The sequence below is a fragment of the Plecotus auritus genome (assembly GCF_963455305.1).
Source record: "Plecotus auritus genome assembly, chromosome: 9".
Lineage (NCBI taxonomy): Eukaryota > Metazoa > Chordata > Mammalia > Chiroptera > Vespertilionidae > Plecotus > Plecotus auritus.
Window position 1 is genome coordinate 25,411,970 of NC_137783.1, and position 24,100 is coordinate 25,436,069.

At 35.5% G+C, this 24,100-nt stretch overlaps 1 protein-coding gene across 3 annotated transcripts in view; it reads right to left on the reverse strand.

The window, feature by feature from the left end:
- EXOC6 (exocyst complex component 6) overlaps window positions 1-24,100 on the reverse strand; it is a 141,075-nt gene that overhangs the window by 66,695 nt on the left and 50,280 nt on the right. For all 3 annotated transcript variants that reach the window (XR_013959069.1, XM_080642157.1, XM_080642158.1), the window contains exons 8-17: window positions 22,357-22,425; window positions 22,199-22,282; window positions 20,397-20,443; window positions 20,157-20,277; window positions 18,562-18,633; window positions 11,817-11,914; window positions 10,051-10,156; window positions 6,106-6,215; window positions 1,936-2,047; window positions 742-876 (exon numbers count right to left, since the gene is read on the reverse strand). Coding sequence is in view for 2 of the 3 variants with exons in the window: in XM_080642157.1 (XP_080498283.1) it covers window positions 742-876; window positions 1,936-2,047; window positions 6,106-6,215; window positions 10,051-10,156; window positions 11,817-11,914; window positions 18,562-18,633; window positions 20,157-20,277; window positions 20,397-20,443; window positions 22,199-22,282; window positions 22,357-22,425 (954 nt within the window). In the remaining variant the exon portion in view is untranslated. The remainder of the gene's footprint in view (window positions 1-741; window positions 877-1,935; window positions 2,048-6,105; window positions 6,216-10,050; window positions 10,157-11,816; window positions 11,915-18,561; window positions 18,634-20,156; window positions 20,278-20,396; window positions 20,444-22,198; window positions 22,283-22,356; window positions 22,426-24,100) is intronic.

The following is a 24,100-nucleotide window of genomic DNA, read 5'->3' on the forward strand; positions in this document are numbered from 1 at the left end:
TATACTTCTTTTTCTTCACATCAGAGCCAATTAAGGATGTAAAACAAATCTTACACCTAACTAATTCATCTTACATTTTTAATTTCTAAACGAATACATATACACATTACATTAAAAAATTATTTATTGGACTGTGAGACATTAATGGAAATCCAGTGAGACTAATATAGCACTACTAAAAGTCTTCAAAACATAAACAAAATCAATATACTTTTCTCCATATTAATAAGACTGGTGGCCCAGTGCACAAAATTCATGCACTTATGGGGGGGTGGTCCCCCAGCCTGGCCTGTGCCCTGTCACAGTGCGGGAGCCCTGCGATCCATCGCCCCAAAGAGGTAGGCCTCCGCAAGCCTCACATCCTCGGGCCTGGCACCGGGGGCGGGGACGTGAGCGTCACATCCCCAGGGCCCCGCGCCGGGGGTGGGGATGCAAGCCTCACCCAAATCCCCGACACTGCAAGTCCCTGCCCACCTGCGCCTGCTGCGCATGCAGCCTCCTGCTGATGGGTCGTTACACATGAAGGCGTCATGACCATTTGCATATTAGCTCTTTATTATTTAGATGTTTAAAATGCCAAAAGGGAACTGACATTAATCTGCTCACTACTGACAATGATTACCTCTAATTTTCAAGTGTTAGGGATATAATTGAATCATGTATATAATAAAAATTGTCTTTAATTTTTAAAAGTCTGCTTACAGTGATTGAAATAAAAACTCTGGTCAGATTTTCACATACCTTAAAAGTAGAAAGTCCATAAAGTCTTGTGGTATGAACAGTTTCTTGAGAAATATTTGTAATGTTAGTTATAAAGTCCTCAAGGTATTTGCAAGCTTGTTCCAGGTGTGTTGTGTTTATGATAATTTGCACTAGCTAGAAAATACAAAATACATCCGGTAAAATTATGTTACATGTACACAAAGCCATTTGATTTTTTAAACCAGGATTATTGCTTCCAGTAACTGTACCATTTATGCATAATTATAGCATTACAGGATACAACGATTACGTGAGTTCAAGTCTACTACATACTGAAGGGTCCTGGGTTTGAATGCGGTCAAGGTCATGTACCACCTTGTAGGCTCGATCCCTGGCCCTGGTTGGGACATGTGCAGAGGCAACCAATTGATGTGTCTCTCTCACATCAATGTTTCTCTCTCTGTGTGTCTCTTTCTCCCTTCCATTCTCTCTAAAAATCAATGGAAAAATATCCTCAGGTGAGGATTAACAAAATAAAAATAGAAAAATTGTAACAATATACTGTAATAAAAGTTATTTGAATGTGGTCACTCATTTCAGGGGATCCCTTGCTGAAGTCTTCTTATAGGTTCAATATTTTCTGGCACAAACATTGCTGTAAATTGGAATGTGTTTTCTGTTCATGCTTCCCATCCACAAATTTAATGCCTTGTCCGTCTTAACTTACCAAGCATTGTGGCCTCAACTTTTGCAGTTTAAGGTGCAACAGCAAAACTAGCACAGCTTTCTCCTTCTTCACAATTTCACAGACAGAAGATTGGTTCTTACCTTAGATCTTAGCAACCTCAGCGTACAATTGTTTTTCTTTCCTCATTAATTCAAGCACTCTCTCCTTTTCATTTAAAGGAAGCACTGTATGGCTTTTCTTTGGCATAACTGAATTGCCAGCATCTCTACTCAAAACAGTGTGCAAAACTTAGGAATTGTTTATGGAATTATTTTGGGAATTATCCATTTAATATTTTTGAACTGCAGTTGATCATAGGTAACTGAAACGGTGAATATGGAGAGACTACTGTTTCTATTCCCTGTGTAAAAATCCATTTTCTTCACATTGCTTAAATTACATTGACGTTTTTATTTTTAAACAAATCCACTTCACTAATAAATTTAAAATAGAAAGCTAGTTTTACAGGATGTTCCATGTAGTGAAACATTTGGATATAAACCTACCTCTGTCAAACCTATGTGAGGTTTCCTAATAAGGTTCAGTAAACAGCTATTCAAAGTTCTGGTCAGCAGCAGATTTGTAGATTTTCTAAGCATATCATCTATTTCTGTTGAGCTAAAAACAAAATTTGATATTATTAAGCTTTCTGACAGGGTACATACAGTTCAGCACTATTGACATTTTAGGCCAGATAATTATTTGTTGTGGGCAGTCCTGTGCATTGCAGAATATTTAGCAGCATCCCTGGCCTTTACTCACTAGATGTAAACAGCATCCTTCCCCCTAGTTGGGACAACCCAAAATGCCTCTACACATTGCTAGATGCCTCCTAGGGAGCAAAGTTACCCCATTTGAGAACCACTGCCTTAAACATAGGCTAACATTTTAGCACTACTTTACTTTTTATTTTATTAAAATATTACTCGTACAAATCTATAAAGCACAAATATTTATACTAGTTTATGTTTATTTTTAAAATGCAGATAGAGCATGATTTGATAAAGCATAGGTACTTCTCACTTCTACTATAATGTTCTCCATTCTAATGCAAGCACTCTTTTCAATTTCTGCCAACCCAAATTCTGGCAGATCTGAGTATTTTCCTCTAATTCTTTATATCTAAAATCAAAGTGAATGTGCCACCAGAAGAGCGTCACGGTGATTTGGCATCAGACTCTCAGAAAACTCTAATATGCCAATAGTGTCCCTAAACAAGCAATGTACTCACCCTGATAAAAAAAGGCGGCTGCCAATTCCTCACACTCAAATTATACTTAAAGAAATCCTGTATAACATTCTGCTCAGATAAAATATTTGTAAATGAAAGGGAGAAATAGTTAATCTATCATGATAGATAATGTCTTTCCTTTAATTTCCCTGAACTTTCTTGAATGCTAAGTCAGTGCATACTTTTTCTTCCGTAAGTAAAAGCAGAGAAAGAAAACCTATCAGTATCTATTGTACTATTTGTGCCAGCAAGATTTACCTGACAATAACCAGTATTTCCCCCATGAGGTTTTTATCCTAATTGACCATTTTTTCCCTTAACCTCTTGTCCTTTGAGCCTATAAATTGTACTCCTCCTAATTTTTAAAGAATACTTCACAATAATGAAATCTTAATATGTAGTAAACTCCTAAAATATTTTACAGTTTAACCTCTTATGAAAATGGAAAATTTCTTAAAGATCATATTAGTTCCAGATGTTTCCTCTACAACTACTCATTGTATGTCTATTCATTAAGTCACTTCATTCTCTGGCCTGCTTTTATTCATATACAGTACATATATAGTACATTTGTACTATAAAAGCTCTGAAGTATCTTCTAGTTCTAAAAATCTAACTCCAAAATATGTTTAAACATAGTAAGAAAGCTTTAATCACAGAAAGTGATTTTTCCATAACCCTTTAATGACAATTAAAAAAACAAACACAAAGCATCTCTAAGCTTTGTTGAATGAATGGCATTGTTATAGAGTTAACTAGACAACTGAATAGTGAATTAACAAAAGTGATTAATATTTTCATCAAAGATAGAAGGAAAAAATTGACAATCCTTTCTGTTATAGCATTAGTACACAACATTCACCATTTAGAATGTTAGGAGTTGATAACAGATGAATGCATGAATCACTGTTTTCAAAGATGGCTAACTATAACCAGAATCTATTTGAGAGTATATAAACAAATTCAAGCCTACCCGTGTATAAGTCTAGTTGTTCCCTATCCCTTAATTTCCTCATCTAATTCTTCCCAAGTACTCCAATTTTAAGCTCTTAAAACTTCTTGAATATGTTCCTTCTTCTTCATCATCAGTGATCCTAATTATTTCAGGATCCTTTTCTTGAACCACTGCCTTCACTTTTTCCATGTGACTGACTATTGTTTTAATCCCCTCCAATCTATCATCCACATTGAGGCCAGAGTAAACTTTCTACACTAGAACGCTAATCATGTCATTCCTTAGTTAAAAAGTCTTCAACAGTTCCCCCATGCTTATAAAATAAAACACTCGCCCTAGCATGTTTGGCTCAGTGGATAGAGCGTTGGCCTGCGGACTGAGGGGTCCCGGGTTCAATTCCGGCCAAAGGTACATGCCCGGGTTGCATCTCGATCCCCTCTAGGGGGCGTGCAGGAGACCAATCAGTGATTCTCTCTCATCATTGATGTTTCTATCTCTCCCTCTCCCTTCCTCTCTGACATCAATAAAGAAATATATTTTTTAAAAATTAAAATAAAATAAAACACCCCAAGCACCAGTTTTATATCTAATATTGTAGAATCCCATCCTCTCCTAAGTCCAATGTTTCTAGCATGTACCAGGCACTACACTGAGTGCTTTATACACATACAGTATATTACCTTATTTAATTGTTACAACCACCCTCTGAATTATTTCCCTCATTTTACAGATGAGGAAACTGCAATTTAAACAGATTAAGTCACTTGCCCAAGGTCCTACTACAACTAGTGGGTATCAGCATCAAGACTCAAACTAAGAGAGATCAACCAAAGGACTTGTATGCATGCATGTAAGCATAACCAATGGACACAGACAGTAGGGGGTGAGAACATGTGGGTGGGAGCAGCCAGGAAGAGGTCAATGGGGTAAAAGGGGGACATATGTGATACTTTAAACAATAAAGAATTTAATTAAAAAAATAAAATAATAATAAAAAAAAAGACTTAAACTAAGGTCTGACTCTGAAGGTTATGTTCCTAACCATTGCATTATACTGTCTCTGTCTCAGATCAGAACTTCATAATGTTAAAGGAAAAACAAGATAGGCATAACCAACTGGTGGCTCTCACAGTTGAAACTCCACTATTGAAAACTACCACTGTTAATAGCTTGTTATTCCTTTTCAGTTAAGACTCATTTGTGTCCACTATTTTTCAAATGCCAGATTCTACTGTGTGATTCTGCATGTTGTGCTGTATAGAGAATATATTACCTCTAGTGAGTTTTATGACTGAAAATAAAAACTAATGTCTTTAAAACACATCTTTAGAGACTTTGGAATAAGTGGCTAGGTATGTGATGAAGCTTAAGGCAGTGGTTCTTCAACCTTCAAGTGCATCAGAATCACCCAGAGAACGTGGCACAACCAAGGGCCCCACCCTCAGGGTCTCTAATTCAGTATGTCTGAGGCTGCATTTCTAACAGTTTCCCATGTGACACTAGCGGGGTCTGGGGATCCCGCTTTGAGAATCACTGGCTTGTAAGAAACACAAAGAACAACATATGCTATGAATTAGGCATTTGTCTTCCTTTCTTCTTCTTTCCCCTCCAACTCATATAATTCAAGAACAAAAATTAAGAAATCCTTTTTTAAAGCCCTAGCCAGTTTTGCTCAGTGGATAGAGTGTCGGCCTGCAGACTAAATAATCCCAAGTTCGATTCCGGTCAAGGGCACATGCCTGGGTTGCGGTCTCGATGCCCAGTAGGGGGCGTGCAGGAGGCAGCCGATCAATGATTCTCTCTCATCAATGATGTTTCAATCTCTCTCTCCCTCTCCCTTCCTCTCTGAAATAAAATAAATATATATATATATATATATATATATATATATATATATATTTAAAAAAAAAAAGAAAAAAAAATCCTTTAAAGAATCCCTACTTACAGGAAAAAGCAGTGTAAGACCTAAGACCAGATACCCTTTTACCCTGGCAGAATACACATTTCTTTTTCCCATTTATTTATACGTTGTTTAAATCCAAAACAATAATAATTACAATAAGAGACACAGGAACAACAAATTATAATTTTAAAACTGTCATTATTCTCACTGTTTCAACTTGAAAAATAAATAATTCATATCTGAACTGCCTTTATGGCTTTTTCCGACTTAAAATTCAAAAGCATTTAACACTGAAGGGTATTTCCTGCTATTCAGTATACAAATTCAAAAGAATGGATTTCAGAGAGGGAGACATTATGAAAGCCAGCATCACCATGCTCTCCTCCAGAGAGTATTCACGTTAGAAATATATCATATGTGCGTTCCTTTTATGTCAGAAATTTCCACTGATATATCAGATTTATAACAACTTAATCCCATGTGTCAATGAGATAATAATCCACTAAAGAGTCATGGCCTGGAAATCAAGTGTTAATGTTTCACATAAGTAGCTATGATAAAGATACATTTCTTACTAATAAACTTACCTCCGGTGCAGTGACTCTGAAAATTTAAGGCTGGCATAAATAAATTCTTTAACTTGAATGTAAATATGAGGCACTGACTGAGACATGGGGAATTTCTTTGGGAAAGATTGCTGTAGAAAGAAAAAATTAATGTTGTTTTTAAAATTTTAGAAAAAGGCATTTTAATCACCTAAAAATGTAAAAATTAAATGGACTGCACATTTGAATTAACAGTAAATAACTGCATCTTAAAGTCTACTGTTATATTTTTACATTACTTTTGATATTTTAAAGAAAACCAAAATATTTCTGAAGAAAATAATGTAGCAATTTACCTGTTTCTCAAATCATATTATCAGACTTCTATCAGTCCCTCTCTGTTCTGATAAATATCCTGCAGAAGAGGCCTAGCTGTCAACTGTCTGCTTCTCTACATCCATAATAAAGTACAAATAGTCAAGTTGGTCTTGAAAGTTATGGGCCAGCTTCCTGGCTCAGAGTCATCCAACAATTCTAAGATTCCCTTCACACACCAATTCAAGAAGAAATCCATTTCATTCCCTAACTCCTAGAATACCTTACAACAGCTTTCTAACTATTATTCCATCAAACACTGGTATGCAGCCAATGGTTTACAATGTGCTTCTTGGCTAAACTGCTTTATCAGCCAACATCCATTAGCAAATTCTTAGTTTCCAAAAGGTAAACCCTCTCCAAGATTTTTAACAAAAGCCACTTATCTATCTTCAAGAAGTCTAATCTACACTTCTGTCTCTATGTTCATTGCAACCTAGTTATATCAGTGAAAGTACCCTCACCATGGTCACTAATGACCTTGTGAATGTTAAATCCAATGGACTTTTCCAGCTCTCATGTTACTTGATTTATCTGAAGTATCTGACACAGTTGGCTCCCTCCAGCTTCTTAAATGATCTCTCCTTCCTTAGTATCCATTTCCTTGGTATCCACTTCCTCTTCTCTATCTTTTCTATATCTCTTCCTCTAGCCATCCCTTAATTATTGCTATGCCTTAGGGTCTATCCTACATCTGCTCCTTTTTCCATACATACGTCCTTAGATGATCTTGTCTACTCTCATGACTTCAATCATTATGCAAGTGCCAATATCTCCCAAACCTATAAATTCAGGCCAAATCTTTCTCCTGAACTCCAAATCCATATGTCGAACCACCACTTGGACACTTAATTTGGCTGCAACACTTAAAATTTAACAGCTGTGTTTAATGTTATTTGAGACATACTCATAGATGCAAAAATGTAATTATCATCCACTCCTTCTAAATCTGCTCCTCTTGTGTTTCCTATCTTGAGTCAATGTTACCAACATCCAAGGCAGAAACTTGGTTATCATACTTGACCCCTCTATCTTCAACATCTCTCATATGCAAACAATCACCAACTCCTATTGTTTCTACCCCCTAAATATCTCTAAATTCCATGGCCATAACTCTCACTCAAGTCACCGATTTCTTATCAATATCCCCTGCAATAAACCCTTAGCTGACCTCCCTGCCACCAGTCTAAGGCCTTCTCTAATCCATTCTCCATGCATTAGCCAGAGAGATCTATTTGGAAGATATTTCAGCTTTAAGAATTTATTTTAATGACATTAAAGACAGAATATAAATATGTCCTTATTTTAGCCAAAGGGTTCTAATCAAATTATCAAAAGACTGATTTTTGCACATACGTTCAGTCTTACTCTTTTCTCACTCATAATTTACAATGAAAATAACTCAAGTCATTTGAGAGAATTCACATTTTTCTTAATAGTTTTAATTAAAATTACTTAAATTAGGAAAAGAATTAAATATATATACACACACAACCAAGAGATTATTACTAAATAATTTATGGGATTTCTTTATAAGCTGTCAAATTTAAATTTTCCACATTGCCTTTACCTTAACAGTACAACTTTTTTTAATGATAATATATGGACCAATAAATACAATTCCTAACAAATTTAATCCTACTATATATTTTGGAAGCACCCTACAAGCTAAGTCAGACATCCTTTTAACTATAAACCTATTTATAATACTTTAGTGTAATTAGAAGGAATATTAGAGATTATTTAGTTTAACCTCCTCACTTCACAGATGAGCCACAAATAGGCTAAGTCACTTGCCCATAATAAGCCACAGGCAGAGTTGGTATATGAACCCAGACCATGGAGATACTACAGCCTGAATAAACTTTATTACCAATAACCAAAACTAAACAAAACCAAGCCATGAGATGGAGAATATTTTGTTCATTGTAAAGGGATAACATTGTAAAGAAACAACTTTGATTGGGACTTTAAAAATATCGATTGAGCCTGGCTGGCATGATTGTTGAGCTATGAACCAAGAGGTCATGGTTTGATTCTGGTCAGGGCACATGCCCAGGTTGTGGGTTCGATACCCAGTGTGGGGTGCAGGAAGCAGCCGACCAGTGATTCTCTCTCATCACTGAGGTTTCTATCTCTCTCTCCCTCTCCTTTCCTCTCTGAAATCAATAAAAATGTTTAAAAATAATAATAATAAAATAAAAATAAAATCTAAAAAAATATCAACTGAGAATAATTATTCTGGTCTTTTGTGTGCATTAGAATCTAGCTATTAGGCTTATGCAATGGCAGTGTTAGCTGTAATTTAAAAGCTATGCATTTAATTACTTGGTCCTATATTTAGTGACTATTACACATAAAATGCTTAGTTTATATATATAAAAATATGACATAAAATTTACAATCACCATTCGCACATTTTACTCAGAATTCACTTCTGTTCATTGTAAAGGGATAAGAACGTAGAAAATGACTGAATTATAAAGAGCTGGAAAATAATAAAGAATGGTAAGGAGAAAAGAACAAGAATAAAGGGAATAAAAAGGTGACAATTATAGAAAATATGATACCCTTTTCTCATGGGTTCTGATTCTACCTAGAAATACTAGATAGGTACAAGTATGTGTGTTCATGTGTGTACACACCCATGTGCAATAATATGTACAGTAGTCCCAGAATACTCTACATCAGTGGTTCTCAACCGTTCTAATGCCGCGACCCTTTAATACAGTTCCTCATGTTGTGGTGACCACCAACCATAAAATTATTTTCGTTGCTACTTCATAACTGTAATTTCGCTACTGTTATGAATCGTAATGTAAATATCTGTGTTTTCCGATGGTCTTAGGCTCTACAGCAGCGGTCACGACCCACAGGTTGAGAACCACTAGCAGGGTCGCCTAAGACCATCGGAAAACACAGATATTTACATTACGATTCATAACAGTAGCGAAATTACAGTTATGAAGTAGCAACGAAAATAATTTTATGGTTGGGGATCACCACAACATGAGGAACTGTATTAAAGGGTCGCGGCATTAGAAAGGTTGAGAACCACTGCTCTACATGCTGGTGTATTTCCTTTCTGTATCATGTCTTTTATTCACACATTTGATTTCAAAAATACATATTCCTACTTAAGGAAAGAAATCGACATGTGGCTACTGCCTTCACTCTTACTAAACCAAGATAAATTTTTTGTAAAAGTACATTTCTAGAAAAATAGCCGCAAAAGATCTTCAACAGTGATAGACATTTCAAAGAAATACTCCTCTTTTTCCCTGGAATATACTTATTCCTATAATTTACTCAACATTTAGTATATCTAATTTAGAATCCACCCAACATTAGCAGCACCTGCCCAGAGAAACCACCTAACATTTGGGACAACTGTTGCTAGTATCCCCAGGAAAGTCCCTTCTTAACTTCACCAAAACAGTAACAGTCATAGTAGTAACATAATCTTTAACAAAACATAATTTTCTTAAATAACACAACAAAAAAATGCCTCAAAAAAAGACATCCTCACTTAGTGTCAGATTAATATTATGTAGCAATAAATACCCTAAGTTTATTTTCAAGAAAATTCTTGAATTAAAAACTAGCTTGTACCTTTTCAAGGTCTGGATCTTGAAAGGGAAATTTACTGATGACTATTTTATATTCTTCTTCATTTGTAATAGGAATGGGGCTATAATTATCTTCTTCAAAAATGTCCCTGTTAAGAAAGAAGAGGGAATTGAACTATCATTAGAGTGCTGAAGGACAATATTTTTTTTAATTCACAACTATTAGCAAAGCATTTTTAAAATTGATTTCAGAGAGAGGAAAGGAGAAGAGGAGAGAGAGAGAAACATCAATGATGAGAGAGAATAATCAATCGGCTGCCTCCTGCATGACCTCTATTTCTAAAATACTAAATATAAAAAATTGTTGATACTTATACATGATTCATCAAGCCTGTCATATCCATTTGGGACAACATTGTTCCAATATCGCTCCTAAGAAATGTTATTACTAAAAGCTTAAATGAGGATTTTTTAGTGAGTGTTAATAGAAGTGCATCACCTTGTTCACTTAGATATTATAGAAGGAAAGACTTCTATCATAGTATTCATAAGGTCTACCGTCTAGTTTTAGAAAATTGATGGGGTAAATGCCAAGCTGGGGTAAATAGCTTAACAAATTTGTAGTTTAATTTCATCAAATATTATTGACACATAACTTCTATCATATTATGGATGACATAGATCTAAGATCTCATGATTGACTTTTTTTCCAAATGAAAGAAGAAAGAAAAGGAAGAAAGGAGAGAGGGAGAAAAGGTGGAAGGAAGGGAAGTTTTTAGAATTTAAAAAGAAGGGAGATTTCTTTTTTTCATGGCAATAGAAAATTATATAGATATTAAAATAATTTGTCTATACCCTATAGGCAAGTGGTTAAGCAAAAATAATTTTCCTTATTAGATGCTTTAAGATTTTAATCTAATTACGTTGTTTGTAAAAATGGCACTTTTCTCCCAAACAAAATTTAAAAGCATAAATTTCTAATACTAAATACCTTTGAATACCTACAGCCTTTTACCTAATCATTTACTGGAAAAATAAACTATAGAGATTAAAACTAAAAGTAGTACATTTAAAAATTAATTATAAGTGTTTCAGCTACTATAAAAAATAATATGACAATTCCTCAAAATATTAAACATATATTTATATATAATTCAGCAATTCCATTTCTGGGTATATACCCAAAAGAAGTGAAAACTGGGATTCAAACAGATATTTGTACACCAATGTTCATAGCATCATTATCCACAAGAGCCAAAAGGTGGAAACAATTGAAATATCCAGAGATGGATCAATTATAAATAAAATGTGGTATATACATACAATAGAATATTATTCAGCCTTTTAAAAAAATGAAATTTTAAAAGATACTGCAACATAGATGAACCTTAAAGACATTATTCCGAGTGAAATAATCCAGACGCAAAAGAGTACAAATATGTATTTAAATATGTATGATATCACATTTATGAAGTACTGAGAGTAGTCAAATTCATAGAGACAAATTAGAATGGTGATCACCAGGGGCTAAAAGAAGGGAATGGGAGTTCTTGTTTAATTGGTATAGAGTTTAAGTTTGGGAAGATGAGAAAGTTCTGGAGAAAGATAGTGGTGATGGTTACAATGTAAATGTACTTTGTGCCACTAAACTGTACATTTCTAAAAGGTTAAAATGGTAAATTTTATGTTATGTATATTTTACTACAATAAAAAATTATTATAAGCATTTTTATTGCTAAACACAAAATCAATTACTTTAGCATTTGACAAACTTTTTCACCACATTAAGGCACCGTGGCTCAGACTAACCTGAAAACTGTAGCCCATTTCTTAAGCAGTGTTTCATTGTATTGATCTCTTATTTCAAATAAAAGGTCAAAAAGTCGGTTCACTGGAAAACCATAACCCTAAAACACACACATAAAATACAGTTAAACATTCATTTTTAAAATGTTCACTTTTAAATGAAACTATTCATTTTTAAAATGTTGGAAATACTGGAGAATTGTTTGAAAGTAACCATTTACTATATCATATTATATGCCATTCCAACAGTATGAAAAAAAAAAAAAGATATTCTTTTGACTTTCTTAAGTAAGAAAGAGTCTAGACCAGCCGTGGGCAAACTACGGCCCACGGGCCGGATCCGGCTGTTCTATCCGGTTCTCTTGCTCTCCCCTCCGCTCCTTTACTTTGAATTTATATTAGTTCACACAAACACTCCATCCATGCTTTTGTTCCGGCCCTCCGGTCCAGTTTAAGAACCCATTGTGGCCCTCGAGTCAAAAAGTTTGCCCACCCCTGGTCTAGACAGACTTTATGAAGCTGGAATAATTTTGCCATTTCTTCTCTCTCTCTCTTTACTTTGGATTTCTTGGTTAGCCTTAAAAAGTATCAAAAGTCAGACTGGTGAAAAAGTTCAAGATTATCTAAATAACTGTGTCTTGAGAAGTGGTCCCTAAATAGGATACAAGAAAAGGGAATATATGCTGTCTAAAACACGCTAGCTTCCTTTTGCACCTTCAATGTTAGAGTGACTTTGTTGCATAGGGAAATTTTACATCTTTTCCTCAAACATACACTCTCCAAAACGATTTCTTTCCAACTTCAAATTCATTGAAATCTTACCTATATCAGGATCAAACATTTTCACTCATCTCACAGAACTGTCAAGGTTTACCTCTTCATCTTAGTTCTTGATCCTATCTCATGCTGTTAGAACTACGGATTATCTATACACTCTGTTATGTCTTTAACTTCCACAAGCCAGCAGTGCTCCTTTCTCTTGGCGAAATAAATATGTAAATCACCTCTCATCTTTAAATCAAGAACAAAAGAAAAAAAGCCCTCCCTCAATTTTCTGTGCCCAGCCAGCTGCCTCACTGTTACTCCTTTCATAGCCAAACCCTACAATAATCTAATTCCCATTCCCATTTCTGTATTAAAACTGCTCTCAACAATAACACAGATTACCTCCCAAATATAAAATTAAATTATTTCACTCTACCTTACCTCTTTTTCTTGAAACGCTGCTTTGAATTCTGTAATACTCTCTCTCCTTGTTTTCTTAGCTATAAATAATGTGACCAGTTTCCTTTTTTTCTCCTATCTCCATCCCTCAATCTTTTCTTCTAACTTTCTAGGGCAATCTCAAGTCTACTGACTTCAAAAACTAGTTTATTATTCTAAATCTGTATCTCTAGCAATAGCTCTGTAAATTCTAATTATTTAATTCTAACACCTATTAGACATCTCCAGTCAGTCTGCCAGAAAGTACATTAAAGTTAACGTATCTCCTCCCATTCCAACTAAACCTAGTGTTTTTCTTATTTCCTACCTCTGTTAATAATTCTATCATCAGTCCAGTTTATCAGGAAAAAAAACTTGAAACATTTCATCAGTCACCAAATTCTTTTGATTTCACCTCCTTTATGAATCTCTTTCAAATCTATCATTCTTCTCCATCATTTACTACCTTTCTTTCATCCAGAAATATTCCCAGTGCCACTGCTTTATTTCATTTTTTTAACATCTCTTGCTTAGACCCGTGGTCGGCAAACTGCGGCTCGCGAGCCACATGCAGCTCTTTGGCCCCTTGAGTGTGGCTCTTCCACAAAATACCACGGCCTCGGTGAGTCTATTTTGAAGAAGTGGCGTTAGAAGAAGTTTAAAAAATTTGGCTCTCAAAAGAAATTTCAATTGTTGTACTGTTGATATTTGGCTCTGTTGACTAATGAGTTTGCTGACCACTGGAGACCATTGTAAGAGCTTCCTAAGCTTAAATTCCAACCATGTGTCTCAACTCAATCTATTGCCCCAAATCTCAAAGTTATCATTTAAAAGTGTAAATCTGATCATGCCATTCCCCTGGTTAAAAACTATAGAAGGCTTACTGAAATCCCACAAGATGTGCCACAGTCTGGGTCAAACTACTTTATCAGTTTCAGGACCACAATTTTGCCCTTCTTTGCTCATACCCATATGCTATATATAGTTTCTGACACCATCAAGCTGTTCAACCCACCTCATGCTTACCATATCATACCTCTATTTATAGCTTACACGTGCTATTTTCTCTACAACTAATGTTCCTTCCTTCAAATCTACTTGTTGAACTCATCCTTCAAAATCCAGCCCACATATCAACATTCTGTATATAGCCTTTCCCAATTCATGAAATCAAAGTTAGTTATTCCATCTTCTGTGAGTCCAAAGTTCTGTAGTATATTGCTATAATAGTATATTAATTATACATCCTTTTTTACAACTAAATTTCTTGAATCCAGGAATTTTTAAGTCCATACTATCTTACTATTTTTTTTAATATATTTTATTGATTTTTTACAGAGAGGAAGGGAGAGGGATAGAGAGTTAGAAACATCGATGAGAGAGAGACATCGATCAGCTGCCTCCTGCACACCTCCTACTGGGGATGTGCCCGCAACCAAGGTACATGCCCTTGACCAGAATCAAACCTGGGACCTTTCAGTCTGCAGGCCGATGCTCTATCCACTGAGCCAAACTGGTTAGGGCTATCTTACTAATTTTTATGTCTCTATCATTATATGCACCATCTAGCTGCCAGCATTTAGTGAGTGCTCAAAATGTTAGTGAATAAATCAGTATATGTTTACTTTTGAGCTGCTTAATAGGCAGAACTATTAATATGCTGATATTACATTTTTACTTTATTGTTTAGTCAGCTTTAAGTGATAAAATAATGACATTAAAAATGACATTTAAAAATTGCATAATAAACCAAATAATATGCAATATTCTTTAATCAGTTTTTATGAAAAGACCCTCCCCAATTCTTCAACTAATGGGTATAACTTGAAAAGCCAGTGTTTACTAATTCAGTAAAAGACCCACCTAATGCTCAGCTTGTCAATTTTCAATGAAATTAAAATACTGCAGGATTTCTGAATAAGTAAGGACTGGTATGTCTTCCTCAATCTTATTTCAAAGCTGTAAGATTAGAAAGGTATACTTACGAGGGTTTATACACCCAGCACTGTGACTTTTTAGTGCCTCTATTACTTGAATGTTATCAATTACTCTTCTTTGATTCTCTGAAGAGTTCCTTGGAACCACATCAAATACTCTCTAGATTCAGCTGTACTCAAAGTGCCAGTCTAAGATCAGTTTGTTATGGTTTACAAAGAGATAAGGAGCTTGCACCAGCACATAAATCAATAGGGGAATGCAATGAGCTATCACCTCATGTCTGTTAGAATAACCATTATAAAAAACACAAGATATAATAAATGCTGGAGTGGATGTGAAGAAAAGGGAACCCTTGTACACTGTTGATGGGATTGTAATTTGGTACAGCCACTATGGAAAACATCATGGAGGTTCCTCAAAAAAACTAAAAATAGAACTACCATATGATCCAGCAATTCCACTGCCTGGAAATGAAAACACTCACTTGAAAAGATATCTGCACCCCTATGTTCATAACAGCAGCATTTACAATAGCCAAAAAATGGAAACAACCTAAATGTCCATCGATGGATGAATGGATAATGAAGTTGTGGTATACATATATACTTTGGAATATTAATGACACATAAAATAATGAGGAAATCCTACCATTTGCAACAAGATGGATAGACCTGAAAGTATTACGCTAAGTGAAATAAGATAGACAAAGACAAATACTGTATGACCTAACTTATATGTGAATCTAAAAAACCACACACCACAAAATAAAACTCATAGAAAAAGATCAGACTTGTGGTTACCCAAAATGGAGGGTAGGATGAGGAGAAATTGGAGGAATGTAGTCAAAAGTTACAAACTTCCAGTTATAAGTACAACATGATGACTAAAACTAACAGTGCTATATGATTTACAGATAAGAGAGTAAATCCTAGGAGTTCTCATCGCAAAAAGAAAGTATTTTCATTTTTTCTTTTTACTTTCCTTTTTATTGTTTCTACATGAGAAGATGATGTTAGCTGGACCAACTGTTGTAATCATTTCACAACATATATGTAAATCCTATTATCATGGCTCTATTCCTTAAAATTATATAGTGATGTATGTAAATAATTTCTCAATAAAACTGGAAAAAATATAAATCAATGCTGCTACTACCTACATCAAGAAAGTCCTGCTACAAAAAATGCTGAATTTTGTACTTGGTGATGTGGTTGTATTTATATTCAGACTAAAAGTTCCTTTTTATTATGGATCCATAACAATTTGCAGTCTAGTAATGGTTTGCAGGGTGTGATCCCCTGACTAGACTTTGAATTGCAGAGCTTTAAGCATTAGGATAGCAAAACTCCCTGAAGTTACTTAGAGATAGGCCTAAAAAAATTAAGGCAGTCTCCAATAAAACTTAGCAAAAGTTTTTTGTTTTTCCTCCCAGAAAGATCAGCATTACAGATACATTTGCCACAAAATTTATGAAAACAAAAGCCCCCACATTATTTTGGCCTTTATTACTTACAAGCCATATAAATAATAAAGATATAAGGCAAATAAAATAATTTATTAAAGGAGCCTGTAGAATCTTCTTCTTAGGTTTAAGAATAAATGAGACAATTATTATTCTAGAATGGAAGGACTCTTGTGATAAAGCTAACAGTTTAAATTAGCATTACCCAAATTATCCTATACTAGAGGCCCGGTGCACAAAATTTGTGCACTCGGGTGGGGGGGGGGTCCCCCAGCCTGGCCTATGCCCTGTCACAGTGTGGGAGCCCCATGATTGAACGCCCCAAAGAAGTAGACCCTGCCCACCCCTTCGGGGCTCCTCGATGGATTGCGCCAAAAAGGTAGGCCAGAGCCAGGAGTCCCACCTCTGTGCCGTGTGGAGCCGGGAGGCAGGACCCCCAGAACCCCCAGGCAGGCCTCACTATGCGGAGCCAGGGGACCCCCAGGCAGGCCTTGCTGGACCCCCAGGCAGGCCTCGCCATGTGGAGCCGGGGGACCCGCCTCCATGCCTCGCATGCAGCATCAAGCTCAGCCCCACCCACACGCAGCCATCTTGTGGCGGCGTGAGGGCATCACTGTGTGACGACCACTAACGCTTTTATTAGTAAGGATAGTAAAAGCCTAATATGCAAATTGTCCCCTGGACCGGGAGTTCAACCAGGAGTTCGACCAGGGGGCAGGGCCGGGCAGCCAACCACCTGCAGCTCCTCCCCCCGGCCAGCCTTGCTCCCAATCAGCCCCACCCCAACCCGATTGGCGCAGGCCGGCCAGACCCCACCAGTGCATGAATTCATGCACAGGGCCTCTAGTATTTTATAAAGCTCTAAACCTAATAGATGTTATAAGGGGAAAAAAGATTCAATGGTCAAATATATTGGGAAAATGCTGCCTAATCACCTTCCTTTTGGAAATGCATGGTATAAATTTGCTGAGAAAAGCTTTTAATGTAAAAGTCTGTTTTATTTTACTTAGCATTTCCCAAACATTTTTGACCAGAGAAATCTTATCTAGGTAAACATCTATTATCACACTTTGGAAAATGCTAATCTATATTTCATAAAACATTATTTCAACCATTAAAAAAATCACATAAGGTTAAGCCTGAAAACAACATGCAATCAATTCTTTATGATCAGTGACAAAGGAGGAGGGATGAGCTTAAAACTTTGATACTGAAAAATCACAAAGACACTGATTTTTCAGATAGTTCAGTTTTAATCTTAGTTTTAAAAAAAGACTTAAAGAAGTAAAGTGATTTGCTCACAGTCATAGCACATCTGAAATTAGGATGGAAATGAGTGAATACAACTGTCAAACTATGCGTTTTCATAATTATCACATTTAAAACTCAAAACAATTCTGAAAACTAGTAATAAATCTATTTTCACAAATGAGGATATAAAGTTTAGAAAACTTGTAGATATACAATTATTCAACATCAGAAGCAGAAAATTAACTCAGTGTTTGTGTGACTTCCAGGGCCCATGATCACTGTCCTAAGGCAGAACTTGTATCTCCTAATTTCTAATAGAGAGTTCTTTCTACTGCACCATGTTTTTTTGTTTGTTTGTTTAGAAATAAAGTTGCTAGGTTGTTTTATTTTTTAAAGATTTTTAAGAGTGATTTTGAGAGAGAGAGGTAGGGAGAGGGAGGGAGAGAAGGAGAGAGAAACATCACTGTGAGAGCAAAACATTGATGGGCTGCCTCCAGTATGCCCCCTACTGGGGAATCAAGCCTGCAACCCAGGCATGTGCCCTGACTGGGAATCGAACAGGTAAACTTTGGGTGCATGGGATGGCGCCCAACCAACTGAGACACACTGGCCAGGGCTGCACCATGTATTTTTTTAACTACAAGAATAGTTTTTCTATTCTAACTGACCAATATTTAAAAAGATGGTAATATTCCATGAGCTCTGTCCAAGATTAATAATAAGGAAGGAAGCGGTATGAAAAGTCCTAGGTAAATACTAATATATAAGTAAACATTTGGTTACTACTATTTTGCTACCATTAATCCACAATAAATTAAATGAGCATGGCCTATTATTTTGTAAATCTTTAATTGCTTAAAATAGCCATTAATTGAATGTTAGAGTATCACCCACCTGCAAAGTATCTGCAAATATTACAATGAGATTCTTCAGCTCCAGAACAAGATCAGGATCAGTGCAATAAGACTGTGGCGGGGGTGGGAGGTAGCGTAGATGTAGGAGTGGAAACAAACAAATGAAAAAACCCAGAGTCATTAGGTTAAAAACTATGAATTAAAACCTGATTTTTTTCCCTTTATTCTGCCAGACTTACAATAAATTTTGAATCTTGTTTATTAGTTAGATCCACAGCTGGCTTTCTCTAATTAGTAAAATTTCTTAGGGAAAGATCATTAAAATAATGTATCTAAATATCTGTATTATATTAAAAATTTTCCTAAAATGTGCACATAGTAAACTTTGGTTAAAGCAATGACACTCATATTTCTACTAGTTATTTTAAAATAAAAAAATGGTTTTACATATATATATTTATATGTATATGTAAATATATATAACTATATATATTTATATGTGTATATAAATATATAACTCATATTTTTAGTTCTCAAATATTTGCCTTATAAGAGACACAAATATATTACTTTTTTCTAACATAAGAATGACAATTTAAGTATTTTATTAATAATTTACCAAAAGAAAATAATTAATTTCAAAGGAATAGTGAAATTCACTGTCCCCTTAACAGTATTTAATAAAAATTTGAGTGTGATATATTGCATTCAACATATTATGACCTTGTATTTAATGTCATGGAATTAATAGGAAGCATACTATAATTTTACATATTCAGAGCAGGTCTGAATATAAACCATAAAACATATTGTTTTTTATTAGTATGTTAGGAAAATTAGTTCACTGGAAAATAGTGTATTAAGAATCTATATTACTGATAAATAAAAATGCAGTGTGTTTATAATATAAATATCATTTAAGCTAATAATCCTCTTAAAATATTTTCAATATTCTCAATAATAAAATTATAAATAAGGTTATAAAATTTTAAGTATGAAGAGATTTTACTGAAGGTAAACTACTGAAATTGTCTTAAGAAAAAGCCAATCATTAATTTCAGTAGTCTTTATAATACTAACATATTATTTCTACAAGAAGCATATTATAAAAATACATCATCATTTTACTTTTATTCATTAAAAATATCTTATTACATAAAATTCCTTTATTCAAATGAGTTCAAAATTTGACATTGCATATTTTTAAAAAAATTTGTAATTGCATTACTGCAAACAAATTATGAACATTGAAGAACAAGTTCTATTGTGTTTTGGTGTTTTTTTTTAGTTTTAATGTTGGACTTTATTTTGGAAGCAAAGATTTGGAATGATAATTAAAAACCCTTCATTCATGGTGTTTTTCAGTGATGTAATGAAGAGGTCAGTTGAGATTAATGGATCAGCTTCATTCTTCGTTTTCTATAATACTGGACTAAAAATGTCTTAGGAAGCCCCAGTCAGTTGCAAAATCACAGCCCAATATTAGCAAATGAAAGCCTGACAGTACTATTTCCAAATCTGAGCAATTACTAAATATATGCAGAATTATGGAAGAACAGTTTTCTCCTGACAATATCTGTCTCAGAAGTTCTGAAAGTAAATTAAAAATTTAGTAATATAAACTGTCTGACTTACTGAATGAGCTCTAAGGACAGCAATTATCTTTGAGAGGGCCATGTTCCAAAGTTCATCAGTGTATGCCCTGGTTACTAATCCTTGGGTCACATGCAAAATATGATCTTCAACCACAAAGAACCTAAAAACAGTAATTACCGATATAACGTGTTACAAAAATTCAAAACCAAATACAAAATTATTAGTTCTGACATTTAACATAATATAAAAATAATATTTATTTCCATATTAGATACATACCCTACAATTTGAGTGAAATATCTTCTATAGCCATCAACTGTTTCATGCTTTAAATGAAAAATAAAAATCAATTTAAACCAATACATACCAGAACAAAAAAGTCACTACATTTATTAACAAATATTTATTGAGAGCCTACTATATGCTGCATACATTTTTAAAGCACCAGGGGATACACTGGTAAATACCAAAAAGTCCTTACCCTCATGAAACTTGCATTAAAAATAAGACAGACAATAAACAAGTTAAAAAGTAAATATGACTTCAGAACTGCCCACCCCCTCAGCATTTAATTCAAGCCACCATCATCTCTCACTTGGGATATTACATCATTCTCCTACCTAGTCTCCCTAGCTTTCAGGCTTGATCCTTAGTCTATTCTCCAGATACCTGCTAAAATACTTTCAAATAGTAATGAGATCACATATCTTCTGCTAAAAACCTTCCAATGACTTTTCATCTGATTAACAATAAATGTCAAACTCTTTACAAATGGTCTACAATAGCATATTGTTTATAATTATTTATATTTTTGAATATAGATAATGATCTTGTGGTCAGAAGACATACTCTGTATGATTTCAAGTCTTTTATATTTGTTGAGATGTATTTAATGGCTCAGAATATCATCTATCTTGGTGAACATTCCAATTCTAATTGAAAACCATGTGTAGTCTGCTGTTTTGGGTAAAGTATTCAGACATCAATTAATCAAGTCAGCTGATAATGTTTTTCAGGCTTTCTATTTTCTCTGTCTTTGGTGTTCTGAAGTTTCATTGTAAGACCTTTAAGAATAAATCCTTTTTATTTAAACCTACTTGGTATTCCTTAGGCTTGACTAATAGGTTTCTATTTTTCATCTGTCCTGGCCAATTCTCAGCAATTATATCCTCAAATACTCCTCTGTCCCATTTGTTTTATCTTCTCTTTCTGAAACTCCAACTAGAAATATGTTAGACCTTCTCTCTGTACACCCTGGCTCTTATCTATTTTTATCATTTTGTCTCTCTGTGATGCTTTCTAGATAATTTCTTCAGATCAACTAAAGAGAATTCATCAACTATTAAACCTATCATAAAATTTTAAATTTTGGTTAATATATCTTTAATATCTAGGTATTCTACCTGGTTTTTCTTTACATTTTTTGGCCATTCTCTATATTTTCTTATTCCCTAATTATATCAGCAAGCTTATAATAAGTGCTTAAACTTATCTCAATTTCTGCCTTCATTTAGGTTTTCCTGTTTTCTTTGTTTTATAGTCAGATCTAATGAGGTATAAATTATATACAATAAAACTCACTCTTTTTCATGCACTACAAGTTTTCACAAATATATCTGGTCATGTAACTATCACCAAAACCAATATATGGAACAGTTCCATATTCACTACATTTTTGTCCTGACTATACTTTTGTTCTGACTATCCTCTCTCTAAAAAAATCAATTTTAAAAAATACTTTTAAAAAAAATTAATCAAGATACAGAGTCCACCATGTTGTAAGAAACTAATGATCACTCCCAACATCTCATATATTTACTTATTTATCCTTTTATTTATTCACTGTCTATTTTATTTGTTTACTGTCTACCTTCACCAATAGAATGTAAGTTCATGAGAGAAGGGACTTATCTGTTTTGCTCACTGTTGTACCATGAGCACCTAAACCAATTATTGGAAATAGTAGGTGTTCAATAAATATTTATAGTTAAATGAATAGTGATGCAAGCTCTGAAGAAATTAAAGCAGGTAAGGAGATAAAAAGTGACAACATGACCGATTCAAAAATTCTATATACTTACCATATTTGACTGGGGCTGCAATACCAGTCTTGCTTGTTTCTTTCTTTGTTTTCGATAATAATTTTCAAATGTTTCCTCATCACCCTAAAATCAAACCAACAGAGTAATGAAAACACGTACACACACACACACACACACACACACACACAAATACTTACCAAAACAGAATAAATGTGCAAACATCTGTAAACTGGAGAAAAATCAACGAGTTCTTGAACAGTTAAGACCTGAAAAATAATAGCATTTAAAAAAAATTAGAGGTCAAACTACTAGTCCACTCTTGGATAATATAAAGATAGACAAGGAGATGCATTAACTTCATGTTATAACATTTATCACCTATAAAAAACATAGGCTATCAATGTAATGCCCTTTTTACATTCTTTTGGCATTTGTTCAGTAGTTCATTCTGTGTATATTTATCATCACTGGCTATTTTAGATTATCCTATACTAGAGGCCCGATGCATGAATTCGTGCACGGTCGGGGGGACTGCGGGAGGTTGGCCGGCAGTCCCTGATCTAGCTGTGAAGATGTGCTGAGGTAGTGGCAAGCAAAGACCACAGACAGAGTGCCCCAAAACGCCTGAACACCAGCTACGCTCTGAGGTGGAAATACAGCTCTACTTTGCTGCCCGCGCTCAGCCACCTCACTCCCTGGGGTGGAGTTGCTGACAGACAGACAGATAGTCTCTCCTACCTCAGCCCCAGGAGCGCTAGCCAATCAGTGGTTGGGAGCCCGGAAAGGCATGGGGCCAAGCTAGAAGTGGCTGATGGGGGCAGAAGGGCGAGTGGTGCAGTGCAGTGGCAGAGGTAAGATGGCGGTGGTGCTTACTTTACCTCTTTCCAGTTAGGCTGCTGCCTTGTCCCTTCTGCCCCCTCCAAGCTGCTACTCTGTCTCAATCAGTGTTGGGGTCAGTCTCCTCCTACAGGCTTCCCGGACCCAGATTCTCTGGTGTCCTGTGCCCGGAGCCTTAGCCAGGGCAGGGACCAGCCCAGGGAGGGGGGGGGGCACAGGGGAGGGGAAGGGACCACGGGAGGTTGGCCAGCCGCCTGCCATGGGAGGTTGGCTGTGGGAACACACTGACCACCAGGGGGCAGCTCCTGTGTTGAGCGTCTGCTCCCTGGTCATCAGTGTACATCATAGCAACCAGTCGTTCTAGTCATTCCGGTTGTTCGGTCATAATGGTCACTTAGGCTTTTATTGATACATAGATAGATAGATAGATAGATAGATAGATAGATAGATAGATAGATAAGATAGATAATAAAAGCCTAACATACTAAGTGTCCGACCATTCGACCAGTCGCTATGACGTGCACTGACCACCAGGGGGCAGATACTCCAACTATAGGTTAGCTTGCTGCTGGGGTCTGGCTGATCGGGACTGGGCGAGACAGGCTGGACATGCCCTGGAGCGTTCCCACGGTCCCTCCCAGCCCCGATCATGCACTGGTGGGGTCCCTTGGCTTGGCCTGCGCCCTCTCATGATCTGGGACCCCTTGGAGGATGTCAGAGAGCCGGTTTCAGCCCGATCCCCGCAGGCCAGGCCGAGGGACCCCACCAGTGCATGAATCCGTGCAGCAGGCCTCTAGTAAGGTAATAAAAGAGAGAAACTTATGTCTTCAACATACTTGGTAGGGTGCCAGAAAAACTGTTAGATAAGAGGCTACCTCATTATTGCTTTTGGTAAAGATGGATTTATGGTATAGCTATAGACAAAGTTCCTACTCTTATGCAGCTAAGTCATATGATTTACCATTATTTCATCAAATTGAAGACATAATCATTATTTTATAAAACACTAAAAAAAAACAACACACTAGCACTTGAAACTATGATATCAATTTAAGATGTATCCCAACTCTGAGAAGTTGCACTTCAGAATAGATGAAATAGAGT